Source organism: Acanthopagrus latus, chromosome 12 (assembly GCF_904848185.1).
Source record: "Acanthopagrus latus isolate v.2019 chromosome 12, fAcaLat1.1, whole genome shotgun sequence".
NCBI classification, from domain to species: Eukaryota; Metazoa; Chordata; class Actinopteri; order Spariformes; family Sparidae; genus Acanthopagrus; species Acanthopagrus latus.
Genome location: NC_051050.1, coordinates 56974 through 78752, shown reverse-complemented (window position 1 = coordinate 78752; position 21779 = coordinate 56974). Strand labels below are relative to the sequence as shown.

Sequence of the window (21779 nt, the reverse complement as noted above, 5' to 3'; positions counted from 1 at the left end):
ATTTCCAGAAAAAACTATTTAATTGGTTATTCTGTTAGGAAAATGATCATTCTGATCTCATGCAACATTTTATTTAATCTCTCAACAGAAACCAGAGGCTGAAAAGAAAGAGGCTGCAATCCTTGGGGTGATGGGTGACCACCTGGATGAAGGTTTCCTCCAGGTCGCCGTCTTGATGATGGCTCGATATTTGATATCGCCAAGGAGCTATGGTCTCCACTTGATGAGCAGCTGTCCGAAGGGCCAATTAAAGTGCAACTGACAACCGAAGGAACAACTATTATTCATGTTATGACAAAGGAAGAGTAAAGGGGTGGAGGTGGGAGGGAGGAGAAGGGGGTTCTACTGATGATGATGCTGATGATGATGATGGGGAGGAGGAGGAGGGGGGTCTATTGATGATGATGATGGGGGAGGAAGGGGGTTGACATTGTTTTAATAACTTTGTAAATGCTCTGTTTTTTCAGTTCTTGATTTATGTGTTGTCACTTGTTAATATATTCATATTGTTCAATTATTTTAATAAATTTAGGAGGTTTAATACATTTTAGGAGAGAGAGGGAGAACAAAACCAGATAAAAACCAGTAAATGTTCTTGCGGGGTTCTGTTAATGAATTTACGTGTTTTAATTATATAATGTTTTATATATATTGTTATTCTTCAATTTTGTTAATAAATGTATTCGACCAATTCTAGTTTTTATGAAGTCATTGGTATTACTCTGTATACAGTGCAGTGCGTAGCGATCATGCAAATTTATAGACCTATAGGTAGCGCTTGAAATTCACCAAAAACGGAGAAGAAGACACGGAGCATGCGCATTAAGCTTGCGGAACACAACAAGAAGAAGATGAAAATGGCTAGTGCAAGGAAACCACAATCTTTTGTATCGAGCGGTAATGAGGTCGAAATCTTGCTGCGACTCACACTCAACTACGAGGCATGTAAGTTGCAAGAAAGTATCTCAATATCTTCTGCGGCACGAACGCGGGCATGTAGGCCGCCATTGTTGTTATTATGAGACGCCGCAGGGTTCAGAGGTCAGAGGTTAGAGGTCGAGGGGTGTGGCGATGGCGTCATCGTTTCTGAAAGTATGCGGATTTGCCGTGACATTGTTTTAATAACTTTGTAAATGTTCTGGGTTTTTTAGTTCTTGATTTTATGTGTTTTCATTAGTAATATATTCCTATTACACTCAAAAAAATGACTCATTGGATGAACACAAATAAATTTTGGGCAGGTTTTCCACCCATTAAATTAATGTAGCCCCAACTCAATTTAAGTGTCTCCATGTAACATGATAAAATTGAGTTGGTCAAACTCAATTTTATTAAATACAGTCAAAATAAAATAATTACATTAGTTGACCTAAACTGATTTACATTTCTTCAACTCAAATTCATATAATTAGTCTGAAATAAAATAATTACATTAGTTGACCTAAACTGATTTACATTTCTTCAACTCAAATTAATATAATTAGTCTAAAATAAAATAATTACATTAGTTGACCTAAACTGATTTACATTTCTTCAACTCAAATTAATATAATTAGTCTAAAATAAAATAAGGCAAAATGCTTCCATTCTTTCATGTGACCCCCATTTCAGACACACATAACACCAAATCTGGTTGATGTGTTTTTATTTAAAACTGCTAAAAACACATCCAATATACAATATACACATATACGTAGACATATATGTTGAACTTCATGAAACATGAAACTCATCAACAGATTGATGACATCATATCACAAACAACATCCTGATTTGTGTCAATACACAGAAAAACATTTTAGAAAACTGCTGACTTTAAAACTAGTAACCTGTACTTGGAACACAACAACACACAACAAGTCTGAGTCCCTTACGAAAATAGCTTTATTTTCAGCTGCTGAATTTTTTAATTCAGCTTGTGTCCATCCAGGTTCATAATGATTTTCTGGAAGAACTCGAAGGTGTACTTCAGATTTTCGGGAAAGGCCAGATCAAGGGCATAAATGAGCCCGAATAGCATGATGAAGCCTGTAGTGACACTTCCAAGGTTGTTGAGGACTTTAATACCCTCAATCACGACTCCCACGTCTTCAGGCTCCTCATGTCCGTCTCTTCGGATTGTGTAAATGCACATGACTGTGGTGGTGATGTCCCTCTCTGCATCCTCAACAGCAGTGGGCTGAACAACACAAACACAGAAAACAAATTTAATTAAAATGCTAAATAACAAACAGAAAACCATATACAAAATATAAATGCAACAGTTTATCAGTTGTCTTGATCAAAAAGCAGGTGCCAATTCTAAGACGGCTATAGCCTACAACAACTGACAACTGGTAGTGATGGTGGTGTGTCAGATTTCATAGAATCGCCGGTTGCACACATCAGTGTTGTTTCCAGGGGGGTATTCCAGAGAACGGGTTTTGTGACAACTCAGAGTAAGTGAAGCCTGATATAAGGGAAACTCTGGGTTTTCCGTTCCATTCCGTCACGAGCGCAACTCAGAACTGAAGAGTCGCCTGAACTAACTCAGATCAGCTGTTCTGGAACTGAAAACTAAAGAGTTTCACTTCACAGAGTAGTCAACTCAGAGTTAGGCTCAGAGTTTGTTGAACCTTCTTTCTGGAATACCTCTCTCGAGTCTTTATGGTGTTTCATAATATTTCTCATTTTAAATGAAGCTCTGACTTAGACTATTCTAAAGCCGCGTTTCCACTGCATGGTACCGGCTCGACTCGACTTGGCTCAGCTCTGGTACCAGGTACTATTCTAGAGAGCATTTCCATTACAGGATAGTACCACCTTTAGAGTAGCCGGCTGCGCTTAACAAAATGAAATGAAACTATAAACAGGATTTTCCCTGTGGTTGTGCCACATTTTTACATTAATTAAAAAGCTCTGGAGTAATTTGATAGTTAACTACATGACTTGTGACTTGACTTGAGCAGGTACTAAAAAAATAGTACCGGGTACCAGATTCCAGGTACTTTTATGTAATGGAAATGCAAAAAGGCAGAGTCGAGTCGAGCTGGTACCATGCAGTGGAAACGCGGCTTAATAGTACTTATAACTAATCAGAACCTAGCTTCACCTGCTGGATATTTTTGAAAAATGCTGCAGCTGTGAAAGCCAAGGCTGTAGCAGTGCAAGAGAGCTTAGTAGTATGTTAGTAACAGCTTTATGGCTAACATTCTTCAGTTGTAAAGCTATGCAATTGCAGTGATCCCCTTTGAATCTAACATGGAAAATATTTAGCAAAACTCACTGAGAACCCAAATCCATCCCTACTTATAAAGGTGGGTGTGTCTGCGTGTGTCATGTGTATCTATGTATAATTAACAGTCTATACAGTGAAATAAATGCAAGAAATGTAGAAAAAAGGTGCATTACAATATTCTTTATGTTGCATGATTGCAATAGTGATAGGTATGGGTAACAATTATACTACATGAAAAAGAAATTTATTAGCTTACCAAATACTCTTTAAAGAACACATCCGGGTCTTCATTGACGTAGACCACAAGGCTTTTTAGGATGCACTCCCTCCTTATGTTGATGTCATCGCACTAAAACATGGGAGACAAAGACATCTGGTTGTGATTGTGGTGCAGGAATTTGACCACTCAACTTGCAAGAGGTGTTTTTTGTACATGATGCACTGCTGTGCATTCCTATAGTTACAGTTTCTGTTTGGGCAAAAGCCACAGCCCCTTTTCTCTGATCATGTAGCATCAATTTCCTAGTGCTATCAAAACACCATATTTTCAGTTGTTAAGTACTTGAGCAGCTACAGAAAAAAACTAAACTACCACCTGACAGTGAAAGTTTATTTGAAGTATTTACTAACCAAGTCTTTAATTGCCAGGATGCGCTTGATCTTTTGCCCCTTAACTCCTCCTTTGCATGTGAAGATCTCCATTAGCTTGTCCGAAAAGTGGTCAAACTGTGACAGGAACTTTGATTGCAGTGGCTTGGTGGTGATGCGTAAGAACTCTGCATTCACCTGAAAAATTTTCAACGATGTACATACATTTTACTTTTTTTATTTCGTTTTTTATAAATACTGCCTTAAAGGATGCAGGATTATTGCAAAATACAAACTGCAGCCATTAATCACCATGAACAATTATAGAAATTGACAGCACACTGTCACATCGCGGTGAGGTTGTCTTGTCTTGGGATCTGTCTTGTGAACTTCCTGTTTTATTTTGAAATTAACTCTCCTTTCGTTTCAGGTCACTTGCCCTTCCTTCTGTGTCCCTGGTCTGACGTCATCCCTGATTCCTGATTGTTTCCACCTGTGTTCCCCTCCCTCATGTGTATATAGTCTCTGTCTTCCCCTGTCTTCGTTGCCTAAGTATTTCGTCTTCCATGTCGCATACTAAAGCCTTGAACCACAGCCTTGAACCTCGTCGTGTTAAGTATTATCTTGTTTTATTCATCTGTATTTTGCCTCTCTAGGAGAGTGATTTTTCTTTGTAAATTTTCTGGTTAGATGTTTTGAGTTTGAAGTTTGAATTTTCATAGCCTTTTGTTTGTCCTCCTTGTGAGTGATTTTTTGTTGATTAATTTTGATAACTTAGAGCAGTGCATTTCATAGCCTGTCTTTTCCTCTTCGGAGAGTTTTATTTTGTAATCGTTAATTTCTTAGAAATTCTAGAATAGAGTAGATTCCTCCTTCGGGAGCGCCTTTTGTTATTTCATGTTCCTTGTTGTTTGTCTTGTTTGTCTGATGAAGATTTTCATAGTCATTTTGTTTTCATTCATCCTGGAGAATAACAAAATCAGATTAATAAAATTTGATTGTACTTTCGCCCAATCTGCAACTGAGTCCTATTTTCTGTCCAAGTCTGTCAGTATACTTAGGCCAGCTATGGACTCAGCAGAAGCGGGGCGACTCTCAGAACTGTTGCGGATCCAGGAAGCTCGTCTAACTCGCCAGGAAGAGTTCCAGACCGCCATGGCTGTTAACATGGGGCAACTCTCGTCTCAGATCCAGGAAATGCTGGGACAGCTCTCTCGCCAAAGCCCCGTCACTCCGACTCCGCCTCCTCCAGCCATCCCGGAAGTACAAGCGGCAACTGGAGGAGCTCCATGCAAACTAGCTGCTCCCACTAAGTACGCCGGTGAGCCTGGACGTTGTCAATCATTTCTAATAGACTGCTCAATACATTATGAATTTACGCCACAAGCCTTTTTGACCGACCGAGCTAAGGTGGCGTTCATGATGTCACATCTTGACGGGAGAGCTAAAGCTTGGGCTTCGGCCGAATGGAGTCGAAATTCAACTGTATGCGAGACCATTGAGAGCTTCCAGACGGCGCTGAAAAAGACTTTTGACCCCGTGAGTTCTAGCAGAGAGAAGGCGCAAGAATTAAGTACCCTGAAGCAAGGTAAAGACTCGGCTTGTGATTACGCCATTCATTTTCGCACTTTGGCTGCGGAAAGTGGGTGGAACGATGCTGCTCTGTATGATACCTTTCTAAAAGGGTTATCGATGGAAATTCAAGATCTGCTTGTTCCCTTGGATTTACCCACCGATCTGGACGGACTCATCGCTCTCGCCATTCGCACGGACAACCGACGCACTCAACTAAGAAGGCACCGTGAAGGTAGACGAGGCAACAGGGAACCCCGAACGGCGTCTATGGATTCAAAATGGCCGACGCCGCACCGCGCGTCTCCAGAGAAGTCTTCTCCCCACACCGAAGAGGAACCCATGCAATTGGGAAGAGCTCGCATATCCTCGGAGGAAAGGCAGAGAAGAAGACAAGAGGGTAGATGCTTTTATTGCGGAGAAATGGGTCACCTCGTCAACTCTTGTCCAGTCAAAAGGATCCAGGGGGTGAGTTCCAATCAAGTTGCTAAGTCTGCTGTTCGTGTTCTCACTCCAGCTACCATTAATTCGTACATAGACATGAATGTTATGATTGACTCAGGAGCGGATGAAAGTTTAATGGACTATAACCTTGCCAAGAAGCTAAACATTGACTACCAGCCTCTAGCCAGGCCTATTCGTGCACGATCCCTGAACGGAACTGATATTTTTGTCATCACGCACATAAGCAATCCGGTTAAATTGTCCATAGGTCATCATCATGAGAATATCCAATTCCATTTATTCACTTCCACCTCTCACTCTCTAATTCTGGGGCAGCCTTGGCTTTTCCTTCATAATCCTCACATAGACTGGAAGAGTGGCCAGATCAGAGGGTGGGGGGAGGATTGCACCGAACACTGCACTTCAGACCCAGTTGCAGAAATTAATTTATTCTCCACCAATCCCGTTCCAGAAGCAGAATATCCGGACCTGACCGCCGTTCCAAGCTGTTATCACCATCTAAAAGAAGTTTTTAACAAAGCTAAAGCGTTGTCTCTGCCTCCTCATCGCCCATATGACTGCACCATCGAACTGATTCCAGGATCCACCATACCGAAGGGGCGACTTTACTCCATATCCGGACCCGAGAGGAAGGCAATGAACGAATACATCACCGCATCTCTGAAAGCCGGACTCATTCGCCCCTCATCTTCACCAGCAGGAGCCGGCTTCTTTTTCGTGGGAAAGAAGGATGGCTCGCTCCGCCCCTGTATTGACTATAGTTCTCTGAACGATATCACTGTCAAGAATCGATACCCGCTCCCTCTGATGACTTCTGTCTTCGACCAGTTGCAACAAGCCAAAATATTCACCAAATTAGATCTTCGTAACGCCTATCACCTGATCAGAATCCGGGAGGGAGACGAGTGGAAGACAGGTTTCAACACACCGAGTGGACATTACGAATATTGTGTTATGCCTTTCGGGCTGACTAATGCACCCGCTGTTTTTCAAGCCATGATAAATGACGTACTCAGAGACTTTCTTGACCAGTTTGTCTATGTCTATCTGGATGACATTCTGATATACTCACCCGATCTTGCTTCCCATCAGATCCATGTAACACAAGTCCTCGAAAGATTGCTTCAACACGATTTGTACGTTAAAGCAGAAAAGAGTGTTTTTCATGCCGAGACTGTCTCGTTCCTGGGCTTCATTGTAGCTCCTGGAAGAGTTCAGATGGATCCGGCTAAAGTTAGCGCTGTAGCCGAATGGCCTACCCCAGACAGCCGCAAAAAGGTGCAGCAATTCCTTGGTTTTGCTAACTTTTACAGGCGGTTTGTCAGAGGTTTTAGCGCAACAGCTGCTCCTCTCCATGCTCTTACCTCCACCCAGGTCCCATTTGCTTGGAATTCGGCGGCTGAAAAGGCATTCCAGGAGCTAAAACATCGCTTCACCACAGCCCCTATCCTCACCCTGCCGGACCCCCAGAGACAATTCGTGGTGGAGGTGGACGCCTCTAACGACGGAGTTGGAGCAGTCCTGTCCCAAAGATCTGAGAGGGACGGTAAGATGCACCCCTGCGCGTTCCTGTCCCGACGACTATCTGCAGCAGAGCGGAACTACGACGTGGGTAATCGGGAATTGCTGGCTGTGAAACTAGCGTTGGAGGAATGGCGACATTGGCTAGAGGGGGCTGAGATACCTTTCATTGTCTGGACTGATCATAAAAATCTGGAATTTATTAAGAAGGCCAAAAGATTGAATTCTCGCCAGGCCAGGTGGGCGCTGTTCTTTAACCGCTTCTCTTTTACTTTGTCTTACAGGCCGGGATCCAAAAACGTGAAACCCGATGTGCTTTCCAGACTCTTTGATCCCGAGCCAAGGGCCAAGCAGACCGAACCTATCCTGCCACTGAAATGTGTGGTAGGAGCGGTGAGCTGGCCTATAGAAAACGAGGTAAAGCAGGCTAATGGTGGAGCCCCATCGCCTCGTGGCTGTCCAGACAATCGCCTATTTGTTCCCGCAGAGCTACGGTCACAGGTGATTCATTGGGCTCACACCTCGCTGCTTTCATGCCATCCGGGGGTTAAACGAACCATGTACGTCATCTCCCGGAGATTCTGGTGGCCAGCAATGGAGTCGGAGGTCCGGGAGTACATAGAGGCGTGTTCGGTCTGTGCTCGCAACAAATCGTCGTCCAAGGCCCGACCAGGACTCTTACAGCCTCTACCCATCCCATCCAGACCCTGGTCGGATATCTCCCTGGACTTCGTCACTGGGCTCCCGGTCTCTCAAGGAAACACCACTGTTCTCACAGTGGTGGATCGATTCTCTAAGATGGTACGTTTCATTGCACTCCCGAAACTACCATCAGCCAAAGAAACAGCAGAACTCATGATGACGCAAGTTTTTCGAGTCCACGGATTCCCTAAGGACATTGTATCAGACCGGGGGCCCCAATTCATATCCAAATTCTGGAAGGAGTTCTGCAAGCTGATTGGGGCCACAGCAAGCCTGACATCAGGTTACCATCCAGAGGCTAACGGCCAGACCGAACGACTGAATCAACAGTTGGAAACCGGCCTCCGATGCGTGGTCCACCAGAACCCCTCGACATGGAGCAAACACCTGGTCTGGGTTGAGTATGCCCATAATTCACTACCAACTTCTGCTACTGGTCTCTCTCCATTTCATTGTGCTTTCGGTTATGCACCACCTCTCTTTCCAGACAATGAAAAGGAAGTCTCGGTTCCCTCAGCATATGCCATGATCCAACGATGTCGCCGCATCTGGGCAGCTGCCAGACAGGTTCTCATTCGGCAGGGAGATCGTGTAAAGAAGTATGCAGATCGGAGAAGACGCCCAGCTCCTGAATACCAGCCCGGGCAAAGGGTTTGGTTATCGGCCAAGGACCTCAACCTCAATGTGCCTTCTAAGAAACTGGCACCTCGTTTCGTAGGGCCATTCCCAGTCACCAGGAAGGTTGGACCTGCAGCAGTTCGTCTACGTTTGCCTCGGTCCCTGCGTGTACATCCCACATTCCACGTCAGCCAGGTCAAGCCGGTAAAGGAAAGTAGGTTGGTGCCTACCACCACGCCCCCACCACCACCCGAGGTCATCGAAGGAGGTCCAGTTTATAAGGTCAAGCGTCTACTAGCAGTCCGGAACCGGGGCCGAGGCAGACAGTACCTGGTGGACTGGGAAGGATATGGTCCGGAGGAACGGCAATGGGTGCCATCTCGACATATCGTAGACCCACAGTTGATAACGGACTTCCATAAGGACAATCTCGATCAGCCTGGGCCGTCAGGAGTCGGCCCTAGAGGGGGGGGTACTGTCACATCGCGGTGAGGTTGTCTTGTCTTGGGATCTGTCTTGTGAACTTCCTGTTTTATTTTGAAATTAACTCTCCTTTCGTTTCAGGTCACTTGCCCTTCCTTCTGTGTCCCTGGTCTGACGTCATCCCTGATTCCTGATTGTTTCCACCTGTGTTCCCCTCCCTCATGTGTATATAGTCTCTGTCTTCCCCTGTCTTCGTTGCCTAAGTATTTCGTCTTCCATGTCGCATACTAAAGCCTTGAACCACAGCCTTGAACCTCGTCGTGTTAAGTATTATCTTGTTTTATTCATCTGTATTTTGCCTCTCTAGGAGAGTGATTTTTCTTTGTAAATTTTCTGGTTAGATGTTTTGAGTTTGAAGTTTGAATTTTCATAGCCTTTTGTTTGTCCTCCTTGTGAGTGATTTTTTGTTGATTAATTTTGATAACTTAGAGCAGTGCATTTCATAGCCTGTCTTTTCCTCTTCGGAGAGTTTTATTTTGTAATCGTTAATTTCTTAGAAATTCTAGAATAGAGTAGATTCCTCCTTCGGGAGCGCCTTTTGTTATTTCATGTTCCTTGTTGTTTGTCTTGTTTGTCTGATGAAGATTTTCATAGTCATTTTGTTTTCATTCATCCTGGAGAATAACAAAATCAGATTAATAAAATTTGATTGTACTTTCGCCCAATCTGCAACTGAGTCCTATTTTCTGTCCAAGTCTGTCACACACAAACATTTATTTACTTCATTTGGCTCAAACAGAGCAGGCCATCTGTTTTTGAAGTCTCCTATCATAGGCCTCTGCTCCACAACTTCGAGGCGTCTGTGGGAGAAGGTTTTCTCCATTTTTGCTTTTATCACTACTTCATTGTCACGCTTTTTCAGTTCTGACAATAAAGCAATTCTCTCATTCTCCAAGCTCTCTGCAGTTTCACCTTTTGGGTGTAGAGGAATGTAGTTAACTTCAGCCTTTCTAGGCTTCTTGATATTAGCTGCAGCTTTGCCTTGGCCTTCTCGCTTATGTTTCAAGGAGTTCACACGGATTTCAGGATGACCGAGTCTCCCAAGCTTTGTTCGATAATTTTGCATTTTATATTTTAGAGACTGTTTCCATCCCCAAAATCCCGTCTTGGATCCTAGCTGCCCCAAACAAGGATGGGTCCTTGTCAAAGCTGCTGCTACCTCTTCACACTGGTAGTCTTTTGGGTATTTGGTGTATTTAATCATTTCCTGAGCTAGACCATCAAGGATGATACCTTTTAGCTTTTCAGCCAGGGTTGAAGTGTGTTCCATTTGTTTCAAACTCATTGTTCTTTTGCTGTAGCTCAAATTCAGCCTCATAGGTGAATTTAGGGACCACAAAGACTTTGGGCCAGGAGGACAACCCCCCAAGCTGAATTTCTGGGGATGAATGTGGAGTCGATGTGTAGAGCGTATCAGCGCTGCTTGATGAGGCTACTGATGAAGAACAAAATGTTTGAGCATTTGAGCTAGTAGTAGTCTCATCAGATGGTTCCACTGGGTGCAATGTGATGTAGGAATCCTCAGGTGGTGTGAGAGACATGTATATTACTTTGACTGTGCTCTTATTTTGGATTTCAGATGTTGAAGTTAGATTCATGAACTCCTTAAAATCAGAATCCATGTACTGCATACGGAAGTCCTCATGCAATTGAAAGCATGTCTTTACAAGATGATGAAGTTCAGCCACTGTTTCTGGAATTCCAGAAACCAGGTGCAATTTTCTTGAGTCAGTTCCATCACCAAAGATGATCCGCAGAACAACTGGATCTGCCATTGTGGTACACCTTTACTCCTGATCTGAAACAACAGACAAGTTGCACAAGAAATTAATACATAAGCACCATATACTGCGTTAAATGAAAATAAAAATAGTACTAGATTAAGCCACACACACAGTTTTTGCAATGATCCCTCAAATACCATATATAATATCAAACACTTGACACGTGATTATTATATTTTAAAACCTATAAATAAACTTCTGAATTTGAATTTATCTTTTTTCTGCATTTTGCTCTTTAAAAAAAAATCAGCACATGGAACAACGCAGACAATATGTCTTCAATCAGGCTAATATCAGAAAATTGATACATCAGCTGAGCTCCACTATTTATATTCAATGATATCATCAACCTTTAACGATGACAAATCTTTTCAACATTACCATGCGCAGACCCCCAACGCTGTATTCCACAAGGGGATATGGGTCCTCCAAGTCACCATGCTCAATAAGGGCAACCTCTGTAGTAGGTGAGGCAGACAGTTCAAAGCCACCATAATGCTCCCTATACCAAGCACAGACATCTCTCACTAGAAAACACAGCTTCTCCTTTACAATGCACAGCTGAATTATCTCATTAAATTTTGGAAGTCCATCTAAAGATCCATGTACAATGAGCATCCCTTTGCGGTAACATACACCACTGTGAGACAAATGTTTTGCCATATGGACCTCAGTCACCTCTGGATATCTCTGATGCAGGTTAGACCTTATTTCCTCACTAAGGACATCGACAGGCATGACGGAGACATCTGTGACCTCCAAGGATGACTTCTTGAGGGTGGAGGCATGTGTGTGATAGGCAAGCATAAACTGATGTTTAATAGCGAGTGAGCGAGGTATATTTTTAAAGCAGTTTGTGTGCCGAGCAACCTGCTTGAAAAAGCTATGCTTTGACTCAAACCTCATTGTCCACAATGCAACCAGAGGTCCAAAGCAACGGATCATTTCCGGATAATGCTCTACAAAGTGATGTTTAGGTAGGAGCTTAGCATGTGGAAAGAGTTCAAGATAGCGCTGTCTGTGATCATAGATCTTGGCCTCAAGATATGCGATGGTCTCATCTGTGTGTACAGGGGCCACAACCAACTCAACAATATCCTTAAGATCCAAAATGACCAGCCATGCTGGTTCATCTTCTGGTACAATATGCCCAATCAGAAAGGGGAGAAATCTTAACAATGCCCAATTTTCGTGTGCATTACCGCCAACACTGTTTCTAGATGTGAAAGAGCGTGGTATGGCATGTGGGCGATTGGTTTTGTCTCCCCATTTGTATGGAAATGTTTGAATCAATGTGTTAAGGAAATCAAGAGTAAAGTATTTTTTGGAGATCAATAAACTGATGCAGCGTGCGAGTTCGACTGGAACAACACCCTCAAAGAGGTCGTGCACAATGTCTGGAGGATAGCCAGTGCTGACATGAAAATGAGAAAGGTGCTCTGTTAAAACACACTGCTTTTTGACACCACAGCAGATAGTTGCACTTTCTTGAGCAGACAGAGCATGAACGTCGTGTATATCTCTGGTTCTAAGTTGAAAAGCACCAGACTTCACATCCTTGGTCTGAAATTCTGACTTATCTCCTGTACAATATCTGCACACTGACCCGCTAGAAAAACTCTCAACAAAACCACCTATCGCATGGGCACCAAGATTGTCAGCAATTACACACTGCACAGAACCTTTAACGAACTGACCAACCTGCGAAACAAAGACTCCGTGCTGTTCTAGTATATTCAGGTCTTGCAAAAGTGGCTCTAACACTTTTTTAAAGCCATAGGATTTGACGTCATCAGATTTGCAAAGAATAGCTAAATAGATTGAGGTTGGTTTTGAATGGGAACCTGGTGGCAAATTACCCAAAACCCAGTAGACACCACAGAGTTTGTGTTTTTTTCGAGACGTCCCGAGAGGGTTACATATCTCGAAATCATCAACATAAAGATGAACTGCTATTCTAAAACCTTCACCTTCAGACAGGAAAGGATTTTGTTTAAAGTACTGACCGTCTCTTATGGTTCGGTACTCTTGTAAGGAAGACAATAGCTGGCTTTGTATTCTTGGAGTTTCGAGATGATCAAGGACACCTTTATGAGAGAGCAACTGCTGCAAAGATTGCAATAGAGGTATGTACTGAAATGTCCTTTTCTTTTGGGCATCTAGTATGTACTCAACTGGCTCGACTACCCTAAAATGAGAAGTATAATATTGTGCACGTATATAAGCAGTAGCAAGAGGGCCATCCTTTGCAATAGCTATGCCTAATGGGTTAGATTTACATATAACAGTGGAAATCTCATCAACGACTGAATCTTCAACTTCTAGATAATGGCTCTGAAATACAGCTGAAACTGTAGCTTTTGTGAAAGGCAAAGATTCTGTACTTAATACATAGTGAAGTTCTGAGAGGACCTCATCAATTACAGCTTTCGGAATATGAACAATATTTTCCAACTTGAACAAAATGCATGCAATTTTCTCCTCAATAAAATTAGTTGGGTGTAACTCTGCAGAATTATCACAATTTAGTGTTTCATATTCATGATCTGTGTCTATGGATTCTGTTAGCCCATCTGCAGAATTATCTGACTGATTCAAATTAGTACTTGTACTGATGAGATTTGCTTGAAAGTCTTTTAATGAATATTGGTTGTGTTTCCTGTTTTTGTGTGTGTTAAATGTACTGTAAATGTTGGTTTTAAATGTACAGCCTAAAAACACACATGGAACTGTCTCATTCTGCCTGAGATGACCATTTAGGTGTTGAAAAAAATCTCTTTCTGTAGCTAGTTCTCTGCAAGAACACACATGACACTGGAATGTAGATACTTCTAATGGCTTTGGAGTTGGTTGTTTAGCATGACTTTTATATGTGTGATTTAATAGCTTAGTCCATGTATTAAATGTACAAGGGCAATCTGTGTATGGACATGGAAAGTAATAACTACCCCTAAAATGCCCATGTGTCTGCCTGAAATGCTTCAGCAACAAATACCTGCTAGGTAGTTCTACACTGCATTCTTTGCACTTCCACATTCATTATGCTGAAAGGGAGAGAAAAGTCAATAAGTACAATTCAAATTTAACATGTGAAAATTGTATAGATCAACCCTTGCCAGCATTAAATAGGCTGTCTATTACTTACAATCATCAAGAGGTTGCCCCCAGTAGCATGGTACCATTAATGAAACTGCAAAAGATAAGACAAAAATATTAAGTGATACTCAAAATTTAATTTTCTCACATATCATATACATCATGTCATGAAAGTACACCAAATATATTTGAATATAATAATAATTCAAATAATTTGAATTTAATAAAATATCAAGGGGAGAGGAGCTCTGCCAAAATAGGTCCATTTCGAGAGGTCATGTTCATGTAACATACATTTTTTTCCAGAAAAGATGTGTGGTTATAACCTCTTTTATATACAGCCTATGAGTAGTAGTCAGAGTAGGGCCCGCCTAACCACAGACAGCCTTAGGAATGGGTACCGAATTCGGTACATTTATAGGTGCCGACCGAATTCGAATGAACGCAGCATCGCACAAACAAGAGCGTGATGACATCAGTAGCCGCGGGTCCCCGGTAACAAAAACAAGCACGGGTGACAGAAAGTACGGAGCCCCGGACATGACATGATCAAAAAAAAAACTAAATTGTGGCCTCAATGTAGCTATAACGTGCGAACGAAATATGAATTTGTGGCCACGAAGTAGGTGTAATGTGAGCACGAAATACTAATTAATAATATTAATATAATTCCTGGACAGCTTGGTAAGCAAATCGATCGCACCTTATCTAAGGTCTGACGTAGAGACAGTAGAGGGGCTAAAGCTGTATGATGAACAGGGACAGTGCGATCGAATTTTATTTTAGGCTGGGAATGAGCTATAAGGACATTGTTAAAAGGCCTACACCCCTCAACTCTACGTGAAACGTGTCCTGATGTGTGTGCGGGGCTGCAGCTCCTACAGACACAAATGAGTTTACGGCTGCGTATTAGTACAACAAAACAACGTGTAGTAACAGGATGAGGGTAAAACGTTTGGAAACGTTCACCTTAAAACCCCTTCGCACCCACCTTTGTTGGTAATTTTTGCCTAATTAGCATACCGAAATGGAAAAGCTTATAACACAACAACTACAAGTCCCAGATGGATGTATGATACTTGACACTGAAAGCTGAGAACCTCTAGTTTCTGAAAATGTGCTTACCTAGCATGTACCATACACACAACCTAAATGACATCAGTTCAAACATGGCTCTAAAACATTTTTTTTCTTCGAAAAAAATAGGTCATTTTTGAATAACAATAACTCAGATGTGCTTTAGGTAAGGCATATGGCAATATACCACATACCTTCTACATCTTGTCAACTACACCTGGATGAAATTTCAGACTTCTAGGCCTAACCTTATGGGAGTTATGGAGTTTTTAGTTTGTGGTGTCACTGGCGTCCACAAACCTCTCCAAAACGTCTCCAAATGGCCAAATTGTGCCAAATGCTTTTTCTCACTTCTGTGACACTGGAAACATTACTGAAACATTTTGGTGACTATAAAGCCTTCCTCCATGATTCAAAACATAATTTTTTCACACATTCATTTGATGGGTGGTCAGAGGGGTTTCCACACACTTCTAGGTGGCTATATTGACATATTGTCATGCGACAAGACACTACAGAATAATAAGCGTTATACAAAAATGACATACTGAAGTGAATTTCAAACAAGGATTTTATTATCTTTCAATATACTAATACTGTATGTGCGCAGCGGGGGAGGTAGCACTGGTGGATGCAGAGGAGGATCGTTGGCACTTCTGATGACCGCCTTCAGCAGGAGAGGGGGTTGGGCGTCTGACTGTCTCACTTTCAGGCTCCCAATCCACGTCACTGTCTTCAGACTGTGACCTACAAAACACAATGCAATGCACAAATGTTACCAAATATAATGAAAAAATATATAAATGCAATTCAATAGGGTGCTATTTACATAGGAAATAAATAAACACAGATATATGATATTACATATTACACAAAAACATCAGGAAAAGTAACCGTACATAAACAGAATAACTGAATTGGGGGAATATTCCCAGTGTCTGGTCAGTGAAAAAGATCTAGTTCTATTTGTTTACAAGCTTGATAAAAAAAATCTAAATAAAAAGGAATCAGAGGCTCAAAGAGAATTACATCATAGAACAGAATTACAAGGATTACATAGCTTTGGTTGAGTAGTTGAGGCTAGCTAGGCTAATTAGCCCCTGGGACCCTAACCATTTAGCGTCATTTATGACATGCTAATGTATACTGCACTGTTCACTGTAAGCATAAGAACCCCTTCCCACTAACTTTCATTCAAATCTCACTCATGGCTAAATAAATCAATCAAACATCATCAATGATAACGGTACTCACCGATCTAAGATGTCGTCGAGGCCCTTAGCAAACATCTCCTCTCTCTCAGAGTCCTACTCACTGTCTTCAGTTTCATCAGATGATGCCATGATCCATTCCAGGTCTTCTTCATATTTAGTGTTTTTTGTGGATTTCGCCATTGTAAACTGTGAAAACTGCCGTCAAAAAAATTTAAATGTCCGGTGCGAGTGCATCTGCTGCGTAAAGTTAGCCCGCTAGCTGCCAGACGCAGCGATATTCCTCAGCTTGTACAAAACGGACCTGGGCACGCCTACCATCGTTGGAAAGGTAAAATAATTGGCTAGAAGTCTGAGTGATTGACATGTTGATAGCCAAAACGCTATCCCTGTACTAAGGCGGCAAAAAACAGTAGACAATGCCGATTGGCCCTTTAAACAAGGAGCGCTCCATGTACTTCACGGGCTGTGCTGGGGTGAAAACTGAACAGAGAAAGATGGGGACACTTTTATTTTGTAGCCAGCAAAGTGATGAAAACAAGCACACCCAACAACACAATACAGGAACTAGAGAAAATAAAGATACGGCCGGCGAAGTCTGGATTTTATTTGACAAACAAAGTTGGTAGACGGTAAACAAATGGACTTTACAGGACGATATTCACAAGCTGGAATAATTTTATGAAAAACCATTGTGATGCTTTTGATCAGTGGATTCTTACAGACAACTGGAATATAAATAATTGAGGATCGGACACATATTACAGCTTTATGGCCGCGTCAAAGGTAGGGAGTCGCCGTGCGTTTCTTGTATCTCACGTTTACCATGCTGGTAAATATCAATTATTTATGGTTTAGTGCTCATGATTCTACCCTTTCCAACGATGTATAGTATGTCCGTAATGATGAAAGTTGAAGCGAGTTACGTCACTGCGCAGTGTAGAAAACAGTCAGTTATCTGAAATCGCCCGCCGGCGGGCGGGTAAATCACGCAGATGATCGCGGTTTCTACAGAGGGTGCGCTCGATTTGTGTACCCAGCTGTCCAGGAATTATATTAATATTATTAATTAGTATTTCGTGCGCATGTTATACTTATTTCGTGGCCACAAATTAGTATTTTGTGGCCACAATTTAGTATTTTGTGGCCACGAATTAGTATTTCGTGCGCACGTTTTAGCTATATTGTGGCCACAATTAATTTTTTTTTTTGACCATGTCATGTCCGGGGCTCCCTAAGAAAGCGCTCGAGAGTCTAGCTCCACTTTTCTAAATGTGATGCAGATTACGCTCGCTGTAATATCTGTGACACGAAGTGCAAGGCCAGCAGCAGGAATACGTCTAATCTGAGGAAGCACCTGGTTAAACAGCCTCAGAGCTACAGAGAGACTCCTGCAGGAGCCACCGTTAGCCGTTAGCACGTCTGCAGCCCTTAGCCGTTAGCGACACGTCGTCTGCAGCCAGCAACATTTTGAGATTTTAGTATTAAACAAATTAACATTTATAACCACATAAATACACACAAAAGTATCAAAAAGTGGTACCGTTGAGTACCGATACCAATTCATGGGTACCGGGGTTGGAAGAGTTGCTCAGACCTCAAGATGAAATGTCTGTTCTTGGTCTCTGATTTTTTAAAATAAATAAAATACGAATAGAATAAAAAATACGGTACTCACCATTGAGTGGAAACCAGTGGAATAGTGGAAAACAGCTATATCTCGCAGCAGTGTCAACGGAAAATGTTCGACTCCGAGAAGAAGACCGGGAGAAAGAGACGGTTGGAGCTTGTTGCCTCGCACATGCGCAATGGGCTGTTTTGAGTTAGTGAATGTCAAGGTGAAATTATTTTGTTATCTCAATTAAATGTAGATGTTTAAGTTTTTTAATAGATGGATTTTAATAAATCAAACAACAATTAAATGTGTTACATCAAAGAAGGGCTTGAATCAGTTTTTTGAGTGTATTCAATTGTTTTAACAAATTTATTATAAGGACGGGGGGAGACAAAACCTCGGCGATATGTTCAGAGAGGTTGTAATGCATTTGTAAATGTTGTTGGAGGGTTTTGTTCATGAATTTATGCATTTTGATCATATAATGTTTTATATATGTTGTTATATATCATTGTGTTAGTAAATGCATTCAACCAGTTCTAGGTTTTTATGAAGTCATTGGTATTAGTCTGTACACAGTGCACTATGTAGCGATCCTGCCATTTGTCTTTGCCATGCCAGTGCCAGCCCCCCCAAAGCTGGTTCATTGTCGTTGCCCCCCCCTTGCAGGCATTATTCTTATTACTCTTATTATTCTTATTATTCTTATTATTATTAGTAGTAGTAGACCTATTATCATTACTAGGCTATTGCTATATAATTATATGAGGTAACATGAATTATTGTTGCTATTATTATTATTATTATTATTATTATTATTATTATTATTATTATTATTATTGTCAGTAGGCCTATCATCATTACTAGGCTATTGCTATAAATGGGAATTGGCAGACCTTTGATATGAATTATGCTTTATTATAGTTATATTACTAGGCCCAATAGTAGGCATATCATCTGCATGTTTTCCAGAAGTTTGCAAGTAGGCAATGTAAAGTGCATGGAAAATCATAGGTGGTTCTTTCATTTCACAAAAAGTCAAACAAACTATTAACAAAAAGTCAAACTTTGGGGAAAGGGGAACAAAAGATTTCTTGAGTCTCTGGAGCTCACCCGGCGCGCGTCCCCAGTTCAGCTTTAATTGCTAGGGAATCCCCCGACTCCGGGAGTGACGTCACGCTCCAGATGAAGGTGATTCCCTCATCAAGATGCCAGTAGACTCAGACGACGTTAATGTGAGACCTAAGCCATCAAGCTTTCTTTTAAAATATTGTAACGCCCCCTGTGGACTGCGGCGCAAAGACCCTTGGGTATTGTGTTGTTGTTTTTGTAATTACGGTTTATGAAGTGTTTGTGAATAAGACGATGTAAGAGATGGTTGTGGGTGAATTCACATTTTTTATTCTGTGGTTAAACTGTGTCAAGTTAACAAAGATGATGAAAATGTTTGCACCGTGAGCGAAAGGATGTTTGCCGGGAATGACTTCCTGGCTGTTCCTGTTTCTTCACGCATGGACTGTGATAAACGAGGAGCGGGTTTCAAGGAGAGGTGAGTAATGTCAATATACCGGCAGAGACTGATGGTAGTTGAAAATATATTGCGTGGTTGTGAGATGATAGATCTACGTAGTGCAAGTCACTAGACATCTATAGTAACGATCACGGCACATCCCAGACCTGAACTTAAAGCTGTATGGCTCTGACAATCATGTCGAACTCTCTCTGGTCGACTTACTCGAAGTGTCCACGCGTGCTCTGTCATCCGCCCAGATTCCAGACTACCGGTCTGTCACTGCCGGCTAGAGCATGTGCGAGAGTTGAGAGAGCTGAGCTGAGCGGCGAGAATTTCCACTCCCCGCTTACGTGGGTATGCGCTCCTTCGCGCCATTGCTCAAAATTATACCAGACAAAAGCTGAAAGGGCAGAAAAGTACTAGCAGCAGCAGTAGCAGAGGTAACAGTTTTAGTTGTGGAAAACATTGTGGACCAAAGTATTTATCTCAATATTCTACTAAAACATGAGCAGACAAGAGACTTAATTACAAATACATTTTAATAGTCTTTAATGAAATTATTATTTTACCATGATAAGGGATTTTTGTGTCAGTTTGTAATTCACACAGTGATTACAGCATTTCAAGATTTAAGTGAAGTATCAGCAGTAATAAAGCAGTAGAAGAATCCACAGTATAATATACAAACAAGCCTAATGAGATACACAAATAGAAATCAAAACATATTTCAAAAACATTTACAAAAAAAATTCAAATCTATTCATGACAGCATTAACACAGCTGCTGTGACAAAATAATTTCCCAGTCTGGTATTAATAAATTAATTCTATTCAATTCTACTCTATTACAACTTTATTGCACAATAATTACTACACATATAATTTGATAATAAATCATACATTAAAAGTGGATAGTTGTTCAGTTATTGAAACTAATTTATATATTATAATACATTGTGAAAACGTGATTGAAAAGTTTGCCAGTGCATATTTTATTGCCCGAATAGGATTAAAAAATGTATGCTTCAGATTAACCTCAACTTGATGACGTTAAATGATATGAACATAACTCAAGTGACCTGAAAAGAATTTAATGGAACTGAACATTAAGTTAAGATCCCACACCATGGGGGCACTTTGATCAAGCAGAATGAACCTTAAAGGACCTTATGGCAATATGGTATGAATACCACTGTCAAATTCATGTACTAAGAGTGATTTTGTAAAGGTCCACAAAAAGTGCAAAAAAAAAAAAATAACAACAAAAAAGAAATAAAAATAAGAATAGAAATATGTCTTGAGACAAAGCCCAGCTAATGAATTTGGGCCTTAATGTATTGTAGGGCATTTTCTATAATTTGTGGGATTGGTTGATTATTTAAATGAATTGAATATATTTTTAAATTTTGTTTTTTGTCAAACTCTAACCAATGAACAATTTATAAGTGAATAGAAAATACATGAAAGTGAATCTAGGCAAAACCAAAATCCACTGTGACTGTCACAGCGCGGTGAGGTTGTCTTGTCTTGGGGTCTGTCTTGTGAACTTCCTGTTTTATTTTGAAATTAATTCTCCTCTCGTTTCAGGTCCCTTGCCCTTCCTCTTGTGTCCCTGGTCTGACGTCATCCCTGATTCCTGATTGTTTCCACCTGTGCTCCCCTCCCTCATGTGTATAAAGTCTTTGTCTTCCCCTGTCTCCGTGCCAAAGTATTTCGTCTTCATGTCGTATGCCTAAGCCCTTTGAATCCACAGTCTTGATCGTCCTTATGATAAGTACACTGTAAGAAATTTCCCTTCAAATTTACAGTAACTTACTGGCAACAATTAGCCAGAAAGTTACTGTAAATATTTTTTACAGTAGAGGTACAGTACTTCCATTCACAGTACTGATGGATATACTGTAAAGTCAAAACCAATGAAATACTGTGAATTCAGTTTTTTTTTTTACAGTATTGTTTGTTTAACTGTAGAATAAATATCAATGAAATACTGTGAATTCAGTTTTTTTTACAGTATTGTTTGTTTAACTGTAGAATAAATATCAATGAAATACTGTGAATTCAGTTTTTTTTTTCAGTATTGTTTGTTTAACTGTAGAATAAATATCAGTGAAATACTGTGAATTCAGTTATTTTATACAGTATTTGTCCTTTAACTATAGAATAAATATCAATTTAATATTGTGATTTTAATTGCATTTACAGTGCTGGTTTATTTACCGTATAAATAAAAACAGTTAGGCACTGCTATTTTCTTTTTTTTTTAATGGTAATGTTTAAGGCAATAGAGTACCATTAACAGTAGGTAACATTTAATC

The 21779-nt window shown here is 40.9% G+C and overlaps 1 protein-coding gene across 7 annotated transcripts; it reads right to left on the bottom strand.

Moving 5' to 3' along the window:
- Positions 1-1628: 1628 nt before the first annotated feature.
- Positions 1629-18580, bottom strand: LOC119029974. Of its 7 annotated transcripts, XM_037117253.1 has the most exons (8): positions 18013-18160; positions 14096-14140; positions 13946-13994; positions 11332-11452; positions 9888-10964; positions 3848-4003; positions 3474-3566; positions 1629-2179 (listed from the first exon to the last, which is right to left on the bottom strand). In XM_037117253.1, exons 5-8 carry the CDS (start codon positions 10482-10484, stop codon positions 1907-1909), a joined length of 1119 nt encoding a protein of 372 aa, XP_036973148.1. In that variant the 5' UTR covers positions 10485-10964; positions 11332-11452; positions 13946-13994; positions 14096-14140; positions 18013-18160; the 3' UTR covers positions 1629-1906. The 7 variants fall into 7 exon arrangements, 4 of the variants coding, with proteins under 4 accessions (XP_036973148.1, XP_036973147.1, XP_036973149.1 ...); XR_005078143.1 differs by having other exon boundaries at positions 11332-13994; positions 18013-18580; XR_005078145.1 differs by having other exon boundaries at positions 11301-13994; positions 18013-18579.
- Positions 18581-21779: the final 3199 nt, after the last annotated feature.

Bases quoted from the DNA above. Each gene is read 5' to 3' on its own strand.
- LOC119029974 (XM_037117251.1), bottom strand. From the start codon at position 10,484: ATGAGGCTGAATTTGAGCTACAGCAAAAGAACAATGAGTTTGAAACAA. The intron at 4,004-9,887 runs GTAAATAAATGT...AAAATTTTTCAG, and splicing joins CTCTGTTTGAGCCAAATGAA to GTGAATGCAGAGTTCTTACG. The intron at 2,180-3,473 runs GTAAGCTAATAA...TGTGTTGTTCAG, and splicing joins TGTTCTTTAAAGAGTATTTG to CCCACTGCTGTTGAGGATGC.